Raw genomic sequence first — 18,454 nt, 5'->3', positions numbered from 1 at the left:
GCCACAAAAAGACACGACCCTCTCTCCCTCGTAGCCCTACACACGGATGAAAAAAACCACCATTTTGACTCGGACAACACATCTATCCTGGGACGGGCGAAGCAAAGACATGCCAGAGAATTCCTAGAGGCCTGGCACTCCAACTACAACGCCATAAACAAACACATAGATCTAGATGCCATCTATCAACCCCTCAGAAAACGAACAGGAAATGACATCACCACAAACCCCAGGAACCCCATCCAGGAGAAAAATATAAATAGAAAGCAGGAGACAACAGCTTCGCTTCACTTGGAGGTCACCACTGATGATGTTACCTAGCCAGGTAATGAAATGTCTGGATATCAAACCTACAGCTCAGCGAGTAAACCTACACCCTAAACCTCAACCTGAGCTACAAACCTTCACAAACTTTGCAGATTGACAAAATAGGTTTCAAGGAGCACCATGGAAAAGGAGACAAAGGGAGTGGCAGAGATGTTTAGCGAATGAAATCCAGATACCCCAAGCAACATGACTATGATGGTGAGTTGGTGGAAATCAGGGATGTTCAACAGGCTGCAACTGGAGGAGTTCAGAGATCTCAGAGGGTTGTGGGAGGTTACAGTGATAGGGAAGGGGTGAGACCATGGAGGGATCTGAAAACAACAATGTTTATTTTAAAATTCAGGCATTTCTAAAGCTGCAGCCAATGTAGGTTAACAAGTATAGAGGTGATGACTGACTGGGACATAGCGTGACTTCAAATACATGCACTGAGGTTTAGATCACATTTACAGTAGATGCATAGCAGAACCCTAGGTTGGGACAGCATTAGGTAAAGCTGAGTGCTGAGTCCAGGAAAGGCCTGGATGACTTGCTTGACTCCCACCCAGACCCACCCGACATCCTATCCCTGCACTTCCCATGGCTAATCCACCTAACCTACACACCTCTAGAACTGGAGCACCCAGAGGAAACCCACGCAGACACGTGGAGAATATGCAAAGTCCAAATAGACAGTCGCTGAGGCTGGAATTGAACCTGGGTCCCTGGCGCTGTGAGGCAGAAGTGCTAACCACTGAGCGACTGTGCCACCCCAAATATGTCAGGACAAATATATAACGGGGATTGCCCAGCTTTGCTCGCTCAGCAAATTAGCGTCTTAAAATGCAATCATTAGTGTTGGTTGTTCGCTCTATCAATGTGTGGCTCAACAATGAGGTTGAGGGGCAGTAGGATGACTGTTGTCATCACGGTAGGTTGCCATCTTATTGGTCAACACCCAGAAGCCTTCAATCCGAATGTATTCATACCACAACATGATGCACACCATGCCTGAATAGTCAATGATGATCACTGACTAGATTCAGAAATAAAAAATATTCACTGAAGATTTGTAGCAATCACATTATTTCACTATTTGATAATTGGACTTGTGATTGAGCTATAGTTCTTTCTTTTGAATAGAAAATTAGTTAGATACCATTTCTTGGTGAATAGGCAGGAAAGTGAAAGTGTGGCCCATATCCAAACAACACACCTTAACTTGATTGGTCTATAGATACCAGAACCAAGTCTATGCAGCACCAATAGTTGAGGACTGACGAATGAATTGTTTTAGTGAACGGTGTCTCGACAGAACTCTGAAAATATTTACCTTCTTCCTCCTCAAAGTCAATTAGCTTGACAATGAAATCTTTAAACAGCGTGACTCCTTGGAGAATAAGGGGCTGCAGTGGTGCCATCCAAACTTCCTTCTCCCGAGCTAAGTTGGTATCCATGTTGCCAATGCTTTGGATTGCCTACAAGACAGAAAGCCTGAGTATCTGTTCTGTATGCCATTCATTATTAAAATGAATGAAGGTGTTCCTGGTAGAGAAGTTTTCATGGCCCCAGGATTTCCCATTGCACTTCACCAACAATGAAGTACTTTTTGAAAAGTAGCTATCCTTGTGTTGTAGGAAACTACAGCGGCCAATTTGAATACAGCAATAACGAGGCAAAACCCCAATTCTTTGCTTTTAGTGATGCTGGTACAGGGATAAATCATTCCTGTAAACAAAGCTATAACATTTTGTTGATGCTCTTGGGTATATGTTTCCTGATGATCTGATATTAATGTACATTCTTGTCTTCTTTTGTGTTCTGTACTCTTGGAACAGGGGCACTATTTGTGATCTTTCTTTGACTGATTCAATTAAGCCCATTTAACCTTTTTAACAGTTCATTACCCTTTGTCTGTTTAATGTCTGCATGAACATGCTGCACATCATTTTTAATTTAAACATAAACATTTATTACAGAATCATCTTTATTCCACATATACTCACTAAGCCAATCGATTCTGAGTCGATAAATGGTTTCTAATTATGTATGATTTGATGTTATTACAGGATGCTTGTGTTTCTATTGTCTACTCTTGTGCTATCTTTAGAATGTGATATATTTTCTGATTATGGACTTCACGTAGAATCATAGAAACAGACTGTTAAGGAGACAATAGCCCATTGTGTCTGAGCCAGTCCCCTTTAAAGGACCTGTCTGATTAGTTCCACTCACTCTCTTTTCATATAAATATGCATACTTGTCCTTCTCAAGTATTTACTCAATTTCTTTTTGAAAGTTCCTATTGAAGCTGGCTTCACTATCTCTGGCTTTCTGTAAAAGTGATGCCTCCTTATATTCCCACTGGTTCCTTTGGCAATTATTTTAAACACATGTTCACTGGTTCCCAAGCTTTTTTCTTGACCTATCCTACTTCACAGCAAGTCCTGTTCACTTATTACTCTGTGTTCTCTGAACTACATTGGCTCCTGGTCCCTGAAAACCTCAAGTTAAAAATGTTTCTTCTTGCTTTCAAAACCCTTTGGCATCCTGTCCGTTTCTGTACAAATTTGAGAGACAACACCACACACACCCAACTCCAATATCTTCTACATCCTCGATATTAATTGATCTACCAACTGGTGGTCATGTCTTCATGGTGCTAAGGTCAGAAATTTTCTCCATACACTCCTTTCCTATCCTAAAGTCCGTCTCTTTGGCTTTTGTAAATTTTTTCTTTTCGTCTGATTCCCCTCTTAGAGGACATCTTGGATTAAGATGTTGCATGAAAATGTCACACTAGACACTGTCAAACCACCCAATCATTGGAAATCTCACCTTGGCGAGGAGCAGCAATGTTCTGCTGGTCCGTGCATCTGCATGCTTTGGGCGTAGGTAGAAAAGTTTGGGAGACATAATGGCCGGTGAGAAGAACCGCAAACACAGAAAGCTGGTAACTGCGATATACTTGATGTTCTGTACAGAAAATAACAGCATGATTAATCAGAGGGCAACATCTCCAGGTCTCCACCTGCCCTTTGAGCAAACCTTCCAAGGAGTTCCCTCTCCTCCATTTTCCCCATTGGCCTGTAATCTCCGTGTTCCAATTTGACAGCTGTTAGTGAAGTCCCTCACCCCTCTCAGCCCCTTATAGGCCGTGCAATCCAGATCATGACTGGTTGAAAACCCAGATGATGTTGAAATTCTGAAATTAGATCAGAATATATTGTAAAACATACAGCAGTCCAGGAACCAGACATAGTGAAAAATGAGAAAGGTTTGTTAGTGGCTTTGGTTTCATCAGAATCAGGCATTTTAGTGACACTGGGGAAAGGAATGATGGGAAAAGATGTGCTCGAGCTATAACCACTCCAACAATTTTTTAAAAAGTGATTGGTATTAATTTGGTGAGGGATTCCTTAAACATTTGTGGCACAGAATGGCTCCTAAAGTGGAAGAGCCATTGGTCTCAGAAATGGCCAGAAAAACATTGCTACTTCCTCAGCAGGCTAAGGAAATTTGGCATGTCCATAAAGACTCCTACCAATTTTTATAGATGCACTATAGAAAGCATTTTATCCAGATGAATATGTCTTGGTACGGCAACTGCTCTGCCCAGGACCATAAGAAACTAAAGAGAGTTGTGAACACAGCCTAGTCCATCACGTAAGCCAACCTTCCATCCACTGACTCCATCTACACTTCTCACTGCCTTGGAAAGGCAGACAATATCATCAAAGACTCCTCCCACCTCGGTTATAATCTCTTCCAACCTCTTCTGCAGGCCAGAAGATACAAAAGATTAAACACACAGACCAACAGATGCAAGTACAGCTTCTTGCCCGCTGTTATCTGAAATGGATCTCTCAAATTTTAAATCTAATGTTTACCTCACTCTTTGTGCACTTTCTCTGCAGCCATAACATTGTATTTCCCACTCTGTTCTATTACCCTAATGCACTATGTGTGTTATGATGTGCCTGAACTGCATGCAAAACAAAACCTTTAACTGCATCTAGGTACATGTGATAATAATAAATTAAATCAAAAATGTATGAAGAACCAGAGGCATCTGTCTCCATTAGACAGAGAGAGAGAGAGAGAGAGAGAGAGAGATGCACGATTAGTTTAAGTATAACTTGAGGGTAACTGATCCACAAGTGTATAGGTGGTGAGGCAGGGCATCCATAAACTATCACAACCATGACAGGGATTGGCTTTATTCTGCACCACACCCGAGTCATTAAGCTAACTGGCTACCTGGCTCCCCCCTGATCTCACACTCACATATTTCTACATGCATATGTTATCAACTACAATCCCATCTACTCATAGTCATCGGGTGTAACCCCAAGGTCCAAGTACTGGAAGCCTCTGCTGTGGCCATCTGGAACCGTGTGTCCCCCAGCCTCATCCAGCAAAGCCAGGCTTGGGGAAGACTCAAGACTAACAACACTGTCAAGCTCCCCTCTTATTTGAGTCTTTTTTCTAAATAGTCTGAATTACTTTTCCATGTGAAATTAAATTTAGTTCTAACCTGTTCATAATCCACGATAATCCCATCCAAAAATGCACTTCTAACCCTGTTCTGGAACTCAACCTGGCTGATAACCATCTGCCTTTTCACTCAAAGTATGGACCTTTACTGGTGCAAGTGATCATTTGAACACTAATATCTGACCAATATTTAAGGGGCACACAGTGTAATTATTTTAATGAAAAGTAAAGAGTGAAATGTAAAACATTTCAGAGATGTATCTCTGACCCAGCCTCCTCCTACTCTCTGAGGGGTGGTGGGTTTAAGAATAGGGGCAAGGTCCAGTTTCTGGATGGAACTCATCAAAAGAGAGAAAAATGCTAATCACATTGCTCAAACAAAGAATATTTATTCAAATTCAAAACCAAGACTATTTGTTGGCCAGTTTGTTTTGAAGATATATGATGTAGGGTTTCCCCTTGTGCTGTTTTCATTGCTGCTCCTCATGTGGGTGAAAGACTAAATAAATGAGCCATCCCAACTCTTTACAAATTCCCACCACAAAACAAACCCCTGCCAGCTGAAGCATTATCTCCCTGATGTTCCCATCCTCTCTGCCTCTGCCCATGTTTAATGCTTTCAGAAGGTCGCACTTGTGGAGTTTGGAAATTCAGAGGAGAGGACTGGCATCTGAATCCCACACAGAGTCAGACAGATGTACAGCACAGAATCAGACCCTCGTCCATGTGAAACATGTCAATTAATCTAGCCCCATTTGGCAGCACTTGGCCTATCTCCCTCTAAACCCTTCCTATTCATATATTCACCCAGATGCCTTTTAAATGTTGTAATTGTACCAGCCTCCATCACTTCCTCCAGCAACTCATATACGTACCACCCTCTGTGTGAAAAAGTTGCTCCTTAGGTCCCTTCTAAATCTCTCCCCTCTCATCATAAACCTACGCCCTCTAATTCTGGACTCTCCCAACCCCAGGGAAAAGACCTGGTCTATTTACCCTATCCATGCCCCTCATGATTTTATAAACCTCTATAAAGTCACCCCCTCAGCCTCCAATGCTCCAGGGAAAACAGCCCCAGCCTATTCAGCCTCTCCCTATAGCTCAAATCCCCCAATCCTGGCAACATCTTTGTAAATCTTTTCAAATTTCACAACATCCTTCCGACAGGAGGGAGACCAGAATTGCACACAATATTCCAAAAGTGGCCTAACCAATGTTGTGTACAGCAGCAACATGACCTCCCTACTCCAATACTCAGGGCTCTGTCCAATAAAGGAAAGCATACCAAATGCCTTCACAATCCTATTTACCTGGGACTCCACTTTCAAGGAACTATGAACCTGCACTGCAAAGTCTCTTTGTTCAGCAACACTCCCCAAAACCTTACCATTAAGTGCATATGTCCTGCACTGATTTGCCTTACTAAAATGCAGCACCTCACATTTATCTAAATTAAACTCCATCTGCCATTCCTCAGCCCATCTGATCAAGATCCCATTGTACTTTGAGATAACCTTCTGTGCTGTCCACTACACATCCAATTTTGTTAGAGTTCCAGTACGTATTTGGCACTAATTTACAGTCTTCACATTTTTCTATTTACTTTGATTTGATTTTGATTTATTATTGTCACATGTACATAGGTGCAGTTTTATGTGCAGTACAGGTTGTTCTATCATAATGTGCATTTTGTAAACATGAATTCACTGTAATGCGATTGATGAATTGGGGACACTGTTTCTAAAGTGCAAACCTTTAAAATGCGTGTTGGCTGTAACATGATCACATCGACAATACTTTAAACATTGTGTCTAAAGTGTGATTTTTCGATAACATGGGGTCGCACAAGAAACCAATCATTGCATTAGAAGAACTATAGGCAGTTCATACCATACAAAGTGCATTAACATACAGTGTTACGGCTGCAGACACGGTGTACAGAGAGCGAGATCAACATTAGATTTAAAATTTGAGAGTTCCGACCAGAAGTCTGCTAACAGCAGAGAAGAAGCTGTTTTTGAACCTGCTGGCCCATGTGTTTAAACTTTTGTATCTCCTGCCTGAAGAGATTGGTAAAGATTATGACCAGAGTGGGGTAGGTTGACTTCGATAATGTTGGCTGCTTTCCTGAGGCAGTGAAAACTCTAGATAGTTTCAGTGGCTGGAAGGCTGGCTTGCGAGATGGTCTGGGCTATGTTCTCTGTAGAGTTCTGAGAAAGTATTAAGTAAGAAACTCCCCAGTAAACAGACTTTGTTGGTACTGAAGGCTGTGACATTAGAGGGGAATTCACTATATTGGCTCTGGTCACCATGAAACAATCATTGTCTCCAGTGTGTCTAGCACAAGAATAAAAATAGCCTTTAACCTCTAATAAAGGCACAGACAGGCTTTTAGGGAGCTAGGTTGGAAGCTCAGAGTTAGAACGAACAGAGTTGTTGTCTCTGGTTTGTTACCCGTGCCACGTGATAGAGAGTCGAGGAATAGGGAGAGAGAAGAGTTAAATGCGTGGCTACAGGGATGGTGCAGGAGGGAGGGATTTCGGTACTTGGATAACTGGGGTTCTTTCTGGGGAAGGTGGGACCTCTATAAACAGGATGGTCTGCACCTGAACCTGAGGGGCACCAGTATCCTTGGGGGGAGGTTTGCTAGTGCTCTTGGGGGGGGTTTAAACTAACTCTGCAGGGGCATGGGAACCCAGACTGTAGCTTTAGGGTGCAGGACCTGGAGTGTAGGGAGGTTAGGAATATGGCATCAATCTTAAAGGAGGGTGCCTGTAAACAGAAGAGTGGCTTGAAGTGTGTGTACTTTAATGCCAGAAGTATACGAAATAAGGTAGGTGAACTCGCAGCGTGGGTTGGTACCTGGGACTTCGATGTTGTGGCTATTACGGAGACATGGCTAGATCAGGGACAGGATTGGCTGTTGCAGGTTCCAGGGTTTAAATGTTTTAGTAGGGTCAGAGGTGGGGGCAAAAGAGGGGGGGGTGTGGCTTTGCTTGTCAAAGATAGTATTACAGCGGTGGAAAGGAAGATGGACGAAGATTTGCCATCTGAGGTAGTTTGGGTTGAGGTTAGGAATAGAAGAGGTGAGGTCACCCTGTTAGGAGTCTTTTACAGGCCTCCTAATAGTCCTAGAATCGTTGAAGAAAGGATTGCGAAGATGATTCAGGAGAAGAGTGACAGTAATAGGGTGATTGTTATGGGAGACTTTAACTTTCCTGATATTGATTGGGAAAGCTATAGCTCAAGTTCGTTAGATGGGTCAGTGTTTGTGCAATGTGTGCAGGAGAGTTTCCTGACACAATATGTAGATAAGCCAACAAGAGGTGAGGCCATACTGGATTTGGTTCTGGGTAACGAACCAGGCCAGGTATTAGAACTAGAGGTAGGTGAGCACTTTGGGGACAGTGACCACAATTCGGTGATTTTTACTCTAGTGATGGAGAGGGATAAGTGTGTACTACAGGCCAAGAGTTATAGCTGGGGGCAGGGAAATTATGATGCGTTGAGGCATGACTTAGGATGTGTGGATTGGAAAAGTAGATTCCAAGGCAAGAGCGTAATTGATATGTGGAACTTGTTCAAGGAGCAACTATTGAGTGTCCTTGATAAGTACGTACCTATCAGGCAGGGAGGAAAGGGTCGTGTGAGGGAGCCGTGGTTTAATAAGGAGTTGGAATCCCTTGTTAAATGGAAGAGGGCGGCCTTTGTAAAGATGAGGCGTGAAGGTTCAATAGGGGCAATTGAGAGTTATAAGGTAGCCCGGAAGGACCTGAAGAGAGAGCTAAGAGCAGCAAGGAGGGGACATGAAAGGTCCTTAGTTGGTAGGATTAGGGAAAACCCTAAGGCTTTCTATAGGTATGTTAGGAATAAAAGAATGACTAGGGAAGGAATAGGTCCAATCAAGGATAGTAATGGGAAGTTGCGTGTGGAGGCTGAAGAGATTGGTGAGGCGCTGAATGAATACTTTTCGTCAGTATTCACTCAGGAACGGGACATTGTTGTCGATATAAATACTGAGGCACGAATAAGTAGAATGGATGGCTTTGAGATATGTAGAGAAGAGGTGTTGGAAATTCTGGCAAGGGTGAAAATAGATAAGTCCCCTGGGCCTGATGGCATTTATCCTAGGATTCTCTGGGAAGCAAGGGAGGAGATTGCAGAGCCATTGGCCTTGATTTTTGTGTCCTCTTTGTCGACAGGAGTAGTGCCAGAGGACTGGAGGCTAGCAAACGTGGTTCCCTTGTTCAAGAAGGGGAGTAGGGATAATCCTAGTAACTATAGGCCAGTGAGTCTCACTTCTGTTGTGGGCAAAGTCTTAGAGAGAATTGTAAGGGATAGGATTTATGCACATCTGGATAAGAATGATGTGATCAAGGATAGTCAGCATGGTTTTGTGAAGGGCAGGTCGTGCCTCACAAACCTTATTGAATTCTTTGAGAAGGTGACTAAGGAGGTAGATGAGGGGAAAGCGGTAGATGTGGTATATATGGATTTTAGTAAGGCGTTTGATAAGGTCCCCCATGGTAGGCTACTGCAGAAAATACAGAGATATGGCATTGAGGGTGAGTTGGAGGTTTGGATTAGGAATTGGCTCTCTGGAAGAAGACAGAGGGTAGTAGTTGATGGCAAAGGTTCATCTTGGAGTGCCGTCACTAGCGGTGTTCCGCAAGGATCTGTTTTGGGACCATTGCTGTTTGTCATTTTTATAAATGACCTGGAGGAAGGGTTAGAAGGTTGGGTGAGCAAGTTTGCGGATGATACGAAAGTCGGAGGAGTTGTAGACAGTGAGGAAGGATATGGCAGGTTACAGCGGGATATAGAGAAGCTGCAGAGCTGGGCAGAAAGGTGGCAAATGGAGTTCAATGTAGCTAAGTGTGAAGTGATTCACTTTGGTAAGAGTAATAAAAAGATGGATTACTGGGCTAATGGTAGACTACTTGGTAGTGTGGAAGAGCAGAGGGATCTTGGTGTCCATGTACACAGATCTCTGAAAGTTGCCACCCAGGTAAATAGTGCAGTGAAGAAGGCATATGGCGTACTGGCTTTTATTGGTAGAGGAATTGAGTTCCGGAGTCCTGAGGTTATGCTGCAGTTGTATAAGACTCTGGTGCGGCCGCATCTGGAATATTGTGTGCAGTTTTGGTCGCCATACTATAGGAAGGATGTGGAGGCACTGGAACAGGTGCAGAGGAAGTTTACCAGGATGTTGCCTGGTATGGTAGGAAAATCCTATGAGGAAAGGCTGAGGCACTTGGGGTTGTTTTCATTGGAGAAAAGAAGGTTTAGGGGTGATTTGATAGAGGTGTACAAGATGATTAGGGGGTTAGATCGGGTTGACAGTGAGAACCTTTTTCCACGTATGGAGTCAGCTATTACAAGGGGGCATAGCTTTAAATTAAGGGGGGGTAGATATAGGACTGATGTTAGGGGTAGGTTCTTCACTCAGCGAGTCGTAAGTTCATGGAATGCCCTGCCAGTAGCAGTAGTGGACTCTCCCTCTTTATGGGTATTTAAGCGGGCATTGGATAGGTATATGGAGGATAGTGGGTTAGTGTAGGTTAGGTGGGCTTTGATCGGCGCAACATCGAGGGCTGAAGGGCCTGTACTGCGCTGTATTCTTCTATGTTCTATGTAAATGGGTCTGAGAACAGACTGAAGTTAATTGTATATTCAACGAAAACAGCAAAGAGTTCAACTGCGCAGTAGTGATAACTTTAGATGAAAGGGCAAATCTGAACCAGAAGCAGACAGGAAACTCTGTACTTTAGGGACTTTAGTTCAGATTCCAGGGTTCGTTACATCATTGCACAGGGAGATTTGATTGGACACAAGAGCCTTGAGAAAGCTGGTGAACTCAATAAAACGGCTGCTATACTCACCCTGTAGGGATCCTGAGGGAATCTCTCCTCCACACTTCTAAAGAGCTGTTTGAAGGTGGCTCTGATCAAGGAAGGACACTGCTCCACTGAATTCACAATGGCTTCAATTAACTCTGTCAGGTAGGACTGTAGACACTGTGCACTCTGCTGAATGATATCTGCCTCAGTGTGGCATCGATGCAGACCTGAACAACTGAAAGGAAGATGGTTTAAGACACAGAATATATATTGTGTAGTTGTCTTTTTGTACGCTGTATACATTGCTGCACAGTGTGCTGTAGCATTCCACAAGGGGAGATTGTCAAACAGAATACACGTTGAGTAATTCACTGCTCTCTGTGGTGTGTTACAGTCCAGATGCCAAATTTATATCATGATCTGGCTCAGGACCAGTAACACTGTTTTGAAAATAAATTGACAAAACTTGAGATCCTAGATACAAGAGAATAAAACAACAGGTTTCCAGACTTTTGGACAGACGACAGTCAACTTCAATATACTCAAGTAATGCAAGCTACAAGGGAAACACAATTTATGTCCAACATCCAGATTTATCACAAGGTAAATATAGCTAACAGAGAAATTGTGGCCGAACACCCCACAGAGTATATCAAATAACAAATGTGGTTAAGATAGATCCCACAGATTTCTCACCAAACGCCAGACATCAGTGGCACAGTGGGTCATCAAACCTCATTAAGCTTTACAAAGGATTCCACTTTTTCTCTCTTTTAAAGACCTAGCTTCAGAACTCCCTCACAAGCCTCTCCATCACAAACATCCTCAAAGGCGACTCACATTCTGTAGTTCACTCTCCAGTCGGGACTTTGGATTCTGGAACTGCACTCCAGGAGCTGCTCACAGGCATAATTTCAGTTTTTCACAGACAGGTAACTTCACCCAGCTTGTATTGCCTTTGTAGTTCTGAGTTCGAAGGTTACTCAGAAAACAAATATTGCAACACCTTGCTAGCTGAACTTTGTCTGAGTCTTAAAAGCTCAGAGCAGAAAATGTGTTGCTGGAAAAGCGCAGCAGGTCAAGCAGCATCCAAGGAACAGGAGAATCGACATTTCAGGCATGAGCCCTTCTTCTTCTGCAGCCCTCACTTTCTCCTTAAAAGCTCAGAGCCTGCTACCTTCTCAATATTGGGCATCTTCTCCCTGTTCCAAGTACCCATGTGACTGGGAACCTCCCCAAAGATAACACCTTTCTCCCCTGACCGCCTTCATTCAATCCTTAAACTATTCTGATTGATTTACTCTAAATCTTACAACAGATTCTGTTCTCGTTTGTAGGCATTATTGATTGCAACTAATATTTTATTGCAGCAAATTTATAACAAATGTAGTAACCCCTTGGAACTCTGTTTGCTGATTTTAAACAGATTGCTGGCTTACATTATACAAATTACAACATTATGCAACAAAAAATGGTTTCAACACAGGTGCTGAGGTATTTTTCTATCAGCTTATCGCTGCTCCTGCTGTCATTCTGTGCAGCTGAAAGGATGCAGCTTGATGAATGCTCAGTTTTTGCAGATCTCTGAGGTGTACTTTCTATCCTCTATCAACAGGGACAGGATCATCTCCGATTCTGAAATTGAGCAACAAGCATAGCATTTGCATCACAAGTGCAGTATAATCAATTCTGGTGATCCAAACCAAGGGGTTATTGGCAGATTTAAGATCATTGGCGAGAAAGGAGGTGGTTGAGGCTGTTCCATCCAGACAATGGCTCTGGTTACTCAGAAGCCATCCCATAGTGAGCATCACCTACTACAATGAAAAACTAATGGATACAAAGTATCTCTCTCTCCCTTTAAATTGTCTTCTTCTCATTTGCCCATTATCAATTCCTCCCTCTAGAAGCCTCATTTTCCTTTGGACATCTGTTTTGCTCTTCTTCCTACATTAATTATAATTTCACTTTATTGTCTCACAATTTCTTTTTTTACTTGTCTATCACGTTGCTCAATATCTGAATCTGCTTCTCCTCCAAGACTGCCTCCTCTCTAGGACCATAGAACCCCAACAATGTGGAAGCAGGCCATTCAGCCCATACCAACCCTCCAAAGAACACCCCACCTAAACCCACACCCCTACCCTATCCCTGTAACCCTGCATTTCTCATGGCCAATCCACCTAACTTGCACATCTTTGGTCTGCCAGAGGAAACCCGCACAGACAGTCGCCTGAGGCTGGAATTGAACCTGGATCCTTGGTGCTGTGAGGTAGCAGTGCTAACCACTGTGCCACCATGCCACCCTATGTTTTTGTTTAATCTATTGAGGCAGATACTTGAAGAATATGAGGTCGTACATTTGTTCGCTGAGCTGATGTGTTTTTCTGCAGACGTTTTGTCTTCTCGCTAGATGACATCATCAGTGTGCCTCCATTGAAGCATTGGTGGTCTGTCCCACCTGGTATCTATGTGTCTCTGTTTTCTGGTACTTCCAGTTCCATACCTGAGTGGTTTAGGTATGGGGTCCAGTTCAATATGTTTACTGACTGAGTTCCGGTTGGAGTGTCAGGCTTCAAGGAATTCTCTCGTGTGCCTCTGTTTTACTTGCGCTAGAATGGTTACATTCCAGTTAAACTTGTGTTCTTTGTTGTCTGTGTGGGTGGAAATGAGAGAGTACTGGTCATGTCTGGCAATTGCGAGCAGATATGCATGCACTTGTATGGTCAGTTTTCTTCCCATTGGTCCTAGGTAGTGTTTTTCACAGTGCTTATAGGGTATTTTGTAGATTACGTTTGTCCTGTTGGATGTGGGTGTTGGGTATTTAATTTTTGTGTGGAGCTGGTGGGCTGTGCTTACTGGTTTGTGGGCCACAATGATTCCTAGGGGTTTAAGTAGTCAAGTAGTCATTGCTGATATATCTTTTATGGTATGGTCACAACCATGTCTAGTCGTGTAGTTATTTCTTCTTTAGATTTGTTGTATAAGTACCAGGGGACAGTGGTCTTGGGATACCCGTTCCATTTAAATCTCTTAAATAAGTGTTCCTGTTCTGCTCTCTCGAGTTCTGGGTTGCTGTTATTAATGTTGCCCATTTAAATAGTGTCCTAATGCAGCTTTGTTTGGGGTGGTTGTTGTTATAGTTCAGTATCTGGTCTGTATGGGTGTTCTTCCTGCACACACTGGTCTGGAGCTCACCTACAGGTGTGTGTTCCACTAGTACATCCAGGAAGGGGAGTCTGCCATTTTCTCCTCTTCTTTGGTGAACTTGAAGCCTGGCACTCCAACCGGAATTCCATCAATAAACATATTGAACTGCACCTCATATACAAACCACTCAGATATGTAACTGAAAACACCAAAAAAGAGACACATAAATGTCAGGCAGAACAGACCACCAACACTTCACCGGAGGCGCACTGACAATGTCACCTAGCAAGATGATGTAACATCTGCAGAAAAACATACGAGCTCAACAAACAAATCTACGACCTCACCCATAACCCGAGCTACAAATCTTTTCAAAAACTCTAACTTTGAAGAATCCATTGCAAATCCTGAGAAATTGGGTCGGCAAATTATGGGAAACTGAAGCAAAGTTTTGAGAATAAGACCAAGAATCGGCTTCAGAACTCGTCGCCAGTGAAAAGACTGAGGATATAATTACAGCTATTGAGGGCAGTGAAAGAAACAGTCAATGAGAGAAGGAGAAGCAAATGGTGGAAATAGAAGAAAACCATAAGCAATGCTGAGAATGAGAATACAAGAAAGGACAAGATAGATGAAGAAAGCAAAAGGGACAAAATGAGAGGAAGTACACAATAGAGAGAGAACATGGAGACAATGAAATAGTGAGCACATGGAAGACAGAATTGACAGTAACTGAATTACAAAGTATACCGGTAAAATATATAAGTGGGCAACACCACCGAAATTGTTGCAGACAAGTGGAAAATATTCCACACAGAATTAAAAGTCATTGTCGCATATTACATCTACATCAGTTACAGGTTTGGTTTCTATATATGGCGTCTGATTTGGTCTGTGAAGGTGTTAATACATTAATACATTTGAAACTTGCACTGATTTAATTTCAACACTTATTGTTCTGGAGCAATCTCTCAGAGAATGGAAGATTTAGTCAGCCTGCTATATAATACATCAATGGTGCACACAGAAGCCATTGCTCTGCCAAAGGGAGGTGATTCATTAATGCGCACACCAGACAGGGACACGCTGACTCAACAGACAGGGTGCAGAGAATTCATTCATCAGTCGGAGTATAAAGTGAGAATGTGTGGCACAGTGGGCTAGCCTGCTGTGCTTTCATCTTCCTGACCTGGGTTTGAACTTATCCCAAAGTGACAGAATGACTGTCCATCTGTCAGTTATTACAGATACTTCAAGAAAAGAGTTGATCATCCACAGATTTAATGACTGACACGTTGGCATAAATTGGTTTCCATTTCACTTCCTTCTTCATAATCACAATGACTAGTACAGGTATAGGGACAAAAAGATTTGCATTTTACAGAAATCGATTGCCCCAGTCCGTGGCTTTAACTATGTCTCAGGTAAGAGGCATGATAGTCACTGCACTAAAGGGTTGCACTGATTATTATTCAGTGAAATGATTGCATAACATTGGGGTGCGGCAGTAGGAACCCTTTGTGATTCAAATTGGATATCTCTGTCTGTCACACAATGACGTGGCTCCAGTCTTTTTTGAAGAGAGGCTGTGGAAAAAGTTAGTCAGATGTGCTCCAAAGCAAACCATTTGCAATGGTTTGTGTCAGATCAAGAGACCGTACAGGGCACAAGGCTTGATCAGTCTCACTTATAGCAATCGATAAAACTGGCTTTGCATAACAACACAAAATAAGAAATACTGTTATGCACCCCACATTAGTAGTTATCTTGTGTGATTTAATCACCTCCTAACTACCTTCTTCCGTTCCTGATATTCTAAGCAGGTGAACACTTGAATTGTTCATTCTCTGTTTAAGATTCTGACTCCTGCCCAGAGGAAAGACCAGTGGAACTGGCTAATGACACATACTGGTCTGACTTGCCTTGTATACTACAAATTGGGACCAGTGCATTCATTTGCATGTTTTACTGGTTTTTACTGGTCTTTACTGGGGTATGTGTGACCTTTTTATCTCAATCTAATATGTGCTCAAAACCTGAAAGTGTGAGGGCCTCTGGGAGATAATTCTTATTGTGTGCCTGGGACAGGAGCCTCTCAACGCAGTGGCTGCAGGGCTTTTTTTGGGCTATACAGCTTCAAACACATTAATGCTTACATAAAAATATAGAAGATAGGAGCAGGAAAATGCCATTCAGCTCATTAAGCCAGCTCTACCATTCATGGGATCATGGCTAGTCATCACATTCAATACCCTAATCCCACTCTCACCTCACATCCCTTGATCCCTTTAGCCACAGAAGTGATATCTACCTCTCTCTCGAAAACACATGATGTCTTGACCTCAACCAGTTTCTGTGGCAGTGCATTCCACAGGCTCACCACTCTCTGGGTGAAGAAATGTCTCCTAAAAGAAATACCCCTTATCCTTAATACTTTGACCCCCGGTCTAGATTCCCCCACTGCTGAGAACACCCTTCCTGCACCTAAACTGTCTAGTCCTGTTAGAATTTGATAGGTTTTGAGGAGATCCTCCCTCATTCTTCTGAACTCCAGTGAATATAATCCTATCCACCTCAATCTCCCCTCATTGATCAATCCTGCCATCTTGGGAAACAATTTGCTATACTGTCACTCCCCTCCCTCCACAGCTAAAGCATCCTTCTTCCAAATCATTAATACATATTGTGAGTAGCTAGGGTCCTCGACCCTGTGATATCCCACTACTCATTGCCTGTCATTCATTTATTCCAACTCTTTTTGTTTCCCGTCTGTTAACCAGTTTTTCTATCCATCTCAATACACAATCCCCAATCCCATATGCTTTAATTTTACACATTAATCTATTATGTGGGACCTTGTTGAAAACCTTCTGACAGTCCAAGGAAACCACATCCACTGGCTCCCTTTGATTAACTCTACTAATTACATCTTTGAAGAATTCCAGTCGTCCTTTCTAGCATGTAAATCTTCTGTAAATACATGCTAACTGCATCTACCACGGTTTTCTACATGCTTTGCTATAAAATCCTTGAGAGTGAATTCTAACACCTTCCCCACTACACAACCTCAGATTCACTGGTCTATAATTTGTTTTTTTTCTCTTACCTCCCTTTTTAAACAGTGGTGTCACATTAACTTTAACCCCTGTCATTGTCATAGAGTCATAGAGATGTACAGCACAGAAACAGACCCTTTGGTCCAACTCGTCCATGCCAACCAGATATCTTAACCTATTGTAGTCCCATTTGCCAGCGCTTGGCCCATATCCCACTAAACCCTTCCTTTTCATTTATCCATCCAGAAACATCTTACATGCTGTAATTGTACCAGCCTCCACCATTTCCTCTGGCAGCTCATTCCATACATACATCATCCTCTATTGCCCCTGAGGTCCCTTTTAAATCTTTCCCCTCTCACCCTAAACCTATGCCCTCTCATTCTGGACTTCCTCAACCCAGGGAAAAGACCTTGTCTATTTATCCTATCCATGCCCCTCATGACTCTATAAGGTCTCCCCTCAGCCTCCAATGCACCAGGGAAAACTGTCCCACACTATTCAGTCTCTCCCTATAGCTCAAACCCTCCAACACTGGCAACACCCTTGTAAATTTTTTCTGAACCCTTTCAAGTTTCACAACACCCTTCCAATAGGAGGGAGACCAGAATTGCACACTGTATTCCAAAAGTGGCCTAACCAATGTCCTGTACAGCCACAACATGACCTCCCAACTCCTATACTCAATGCTTTGACCAATAAAGGAAAGCATACCAAACACCTTCTTCACTATCCTATCTACCTGTGACTCTACTTTCAAGGAACTATGAACCTGCGCTCCAAGGTCTCTTTGTTCAGCAACACTCTTCAGCACCTTACCATTAAGAGTATAAGTCCTGCTCTCATTTTCCTTTCTAAAATGCAGCACCTCACATTAAAGTAAATTTATCTATTTACCACTCACATTTATCTATTATTACTCCTCAGTTCATTGGCTGAATTCCTTCTTTTGTGTTAAAAGAGAATCTTTAACTGTGACTCCTTTCCCAAAGTGCTTCTTTGGCAAATAGATGAATAAATGTGATAGAAACAACTCTGCTCAAGGTACAGGGTGAAAATTAAGAGTGAGAAGGGACTCAGGTGTCAGATTTTCAAAACAGTGCAGGATATAAGCAAACTAACAAGTGGTAAATTGTTAAAATGTCGGATACAATGACGCACTCATTAGATGGGGGACTGAACCTTGATACTGAGTGATGGATGCATATTGTACTGCTTTCAATTCACTGCACAGGAACCAAACAGAATCTGGAAATCTCCAGTGTGATAAAGCATTGGAGGAAATGTCACCAATGAGCCTTGTAGCAGTTGGTTCAAGTATTCAGGTATCTCAGGAAAGCCTAGGAGCTTTGTTGGGGAAGATAACAACTGGAAGAGGAGTTATGTGGCAGGATTGTTACCACAAAAAAATTAATTAAACTTGGAAACGGTTATCTCTAATGAATGAATTAAGATTAGTGCAGAAAATGTTGATTCTCATCCTTCAAAAAACAGGCCATGTAAAATTTAGTTACAGATATAAAGCTAATTTAGATCAGGATTTAAAGTCTGGTGATTTAATAGATAAAAGATTCAGTGCTGACAGTGATTGGAGGTGTCAACAAT

At 42.5% G+C, this 18,454-nt stretch overlaps 1 protein-coding gene across 2 annotated transcripts in view; it reads right to left on the bottom strand.

The window, feature by feature from the left end:
* The window catches only part of rasa4 (RAS p21 protein activator 4), a 255,322-nt gene that overhangs the window by 17,208 nt on the left and 219,660 nt on the right, over positions 1 to 18,454 (bottom strand). For both annotated transcript variants that reach the window (XM_072589403.1, XM_072589404.1), the window contains 3 exons: positions 10,686 to 10,878; positions 3,145 to 3,282; positions 1,640 to 1,784 (listed from right to left, as the gene is read on the bottom strand). In XM_072589403.1, the coding sequence (XP_072445504.1) occupies positions 1,640 to 1,784; positions 3,145 to 3,282; positions 10,686 to 10,878 (476 nt within the window). The remainder of the gene's footprint in view (positions 1 to 1,639; positions 1,785 to 3,144; positions 3,283 to 10,685; positions 10,879 to 18,454) is intronic.

The sequence above is a fragment of the Chiloscyllium punctatum genome, chromosome 19, assembly GCF_047496795.1.
Source record: "Chiloscyllium punctatum isolate Juve2018m chromosome 19, sChiPun1.3, whole genome shotgun sequence".
Taxonomy (NCBI): Eukaryota; Metazoa; Chordata; class Chondrichthyes; order Orectolobiformes; family Hemiscylliidae; genus Chiloscyllium; species Chiloscyllium punctatum.
The sequence above is the reverse complement of the archived record's forward strand: the minus strand, read 5'-3'. Positions and strand labels throughout refer to the sequence as shown.